Here is a 2,337-nt window from a genome sequence, read left to right as displayed (position 1 = left end):
AAGGCCTTAGGTACTGCAGCTTTAAATTCATCCGAAATTTGGGGCCGATAGAACTTCAAGAAATTACATTGAAGAAATACTTGCATCAATGCAGAATCTTGCAAGATTTACTGAAATCTATGATCTATTACATTATGTCTAGAATGTACTATTACTTAATACTATTATTCTCTTCCAGATGAACACATCAGAAAAGGACACAGACAGGTAAGATGTGTGTTGTTTACCTCTCCCCTGTTTCACATCACTTTCCCTATGATACAGATTATGCTACACAAGATAAACACTGACTTTTTTTTTTACAGTGAACCAAGCCAGAGACCAACAGGACCTGGTCTTCAGCTCACTGACAGCCTCGCCTCCCCTGGGCAGCCGAGCCCTGAAGAAGAAGCGTAGGGGAGAAGGGACAGTAGTAGCCCTGAAGATTACGGATCATTTCTTGTGTAAATGTGTAGTAACCTTGGGAACGACTATAGGCTTGGCCTTAGGTCTTATGCCCACTGGCTGCGTTGCATGTGCGTTACGGCTGCGTTACCTGTTGGTTTTCATTTCGGCGCCCATGTTAACAGGTTAGAGTATGAAGCAAGGAGCAGCTCGAAAATCAATGGAAAAACAGGTAACGCAGCTCTGCAAAACAGCCAGTGTGAAACGGGCCTTAAGGGAGACTGGACTGAACAGAACTTGCAGAGGCGACACCTGCTGGACTGTTTGAGTAACTGTCAGTCTTCTGTGTTTTTAGTACCTGCACTCTGTGAAAGACTTCTGAGAATGACTGTGAATCATCTTCCTGTAAACTGAAATTACAGAATGAATAGTTCTTCTGACTACTGTTCAAGTGCAATATCACTTTATGGTTAAATATTATTGGTAAATATTAAGTTTGATGAAGATACAACCATTGAATGTTATTGTAATAAAGTATAAATGTATAGTTATTGTGTCTATAAATGTGTGGTAAACCCTTTCTCCAGTTTGACAGGTATGTTTGGGTTCCATATTTAATAATAATAGTTTGTAATATGTTACATATTTCACAATGTAGGCCTAAGCATAGGTCACGACCAGGGTTGGGAGGATTACTTTAAAAATGTATTCCGATACAATTACTGATTACCTGTTAAAAATTGTATTCAGTAACCTAATCAAAGTATCACAATATTAAAGTAATGTAACTTGATTACTTTCCGTTTCTTTTGAATTTCCTCAAAATCAGAAAATGTGCCAAATGTGCAAATGAAGACAACAGAAAAGAGACCTCAATAGCCTTATCCACTGTATAATGGTGGTCTGTGATGGATATAAATGCTGAAAAACATTGGTCCAACCTTGAAGACAAAGACATGTACTGCTAGAGTCATAAACTGTGCAACTCAATGGTCACATGCATTTCATGAAGTGGTTGTGCTATCCACAAACCCCTCCTAAAAGGGCACACACCAGCTTTTTCAGATTACATACTTTCTGCATTTGTGCAGTAGTAGTGCTATATAAGTAACATCTGGTGTGGGCGTCCTACTTATTACTGAGGAAATTAACTTAGTATGCTACAAATATCAAAATATACTATATTGTCATAGCTATGTGTTAGACAACAAACTGAACTCAATACTAAATATGTAAAGCTCTTTTTATGTGCCACTGTATTGATTGGAATGTCAGGATATCCTTTTTGGGCCCAAATGCAGAAAAATTATTTTGCACAATACATTTGCAAACTCATTCGAATTATTATCTACTGTATACTATGTTCGTCGCCCAGAAGAGTGAAAAATAAATGTCCGTTTTTCAATGCGCCCTCGAGCCTGCGAGACAAGATGCTGTAATTTCATTGGCTGAAAAGGCTCACGTTCTCAGCAAGCTACTAAATACGCCAGGAAATAATAAAGCCTCATATTAGTATTTAGTTTGGTCTCAGCATTGATATTTTTGAGACTTTTGTGCTTTGTCGATAGGAAAATGCCACCCAAAAAAGAAGAGACATCCGAAGTTTTTCACCACCCCGAGAGTAAGTAGCCGAGCTATCAAGAAGCCCAGGTCGTTGTTATGCATTCAGGAAACTCAGAAATCCAGTGCAGATGTAGTGCAGGTTGAGGAAGCAGCAGCTGGACCATCAGGGCTTCAGGTGAGGTCTTACTCATGTTTGGGATATCCAAAAACGGACAACAAAAATAAGTGATGTGGAGAACGTTTTTTATTCATGTATTTGATTATTTATTATTATTTATTTTCGGTTGCAGAATACTGTTTTGTATTTTACTATAGCCAACAGAACCCATCGGTGCCTTTATTCATGGCTTGCCACAAAACAGTAGGTGGCAGTAATGATTCATGATTTTA

General features: G+C 38.4%; 1 protein-coding gene across 4 annotated transcripts in view; it reads left to right on the top strand.

The window, feature by feature from the left end:
- rap1gapl (RAP1 GTPase activating protein-like) overlaps positions 1–935 on the top strand; it is a 7,473-nt gene extending 6,538 nt beyond the window's left edge. For all 4 annotated transcript variants that reach the window (XM_031576969.2, XM_031576971.2, XM_031576970.2 and 1 more), the window contains 2 exons: positions 179–207; positions 306–935. In XM_031576969.2, the coding sequence (XP_031432829.1) occupies positions 179–207; positions 306–396 (120 nt within the window). In that variant the 3' untranslated portion in view covers positions 397–935. The remainder of the gene's footprint in view (positions 1–178; positions 208–305) is intronic.
- The last annotated feature ends 1,402 nt before the right edge of the window (positions 936–2,337 follow it).

Source organism: Clupea harengus, chromosome 11 (assembly GCF_900700415.2).
Source record: "Clupea harengus chromosome 11, Ch_v2.0.2, whole genome shotgun sequence".
Taxonomy (NCBI): domain Eukaryota; kingdom Metazoa; phylum Chordata; class Actinopteri; order Clupeiformes; family Clupeidae; genus Clupea; species Clupea harengus.
Note: the sequence above shows the minus strand (reverse complement) of the source record. Positions and strands in the feature narration are given on the sequence as shown.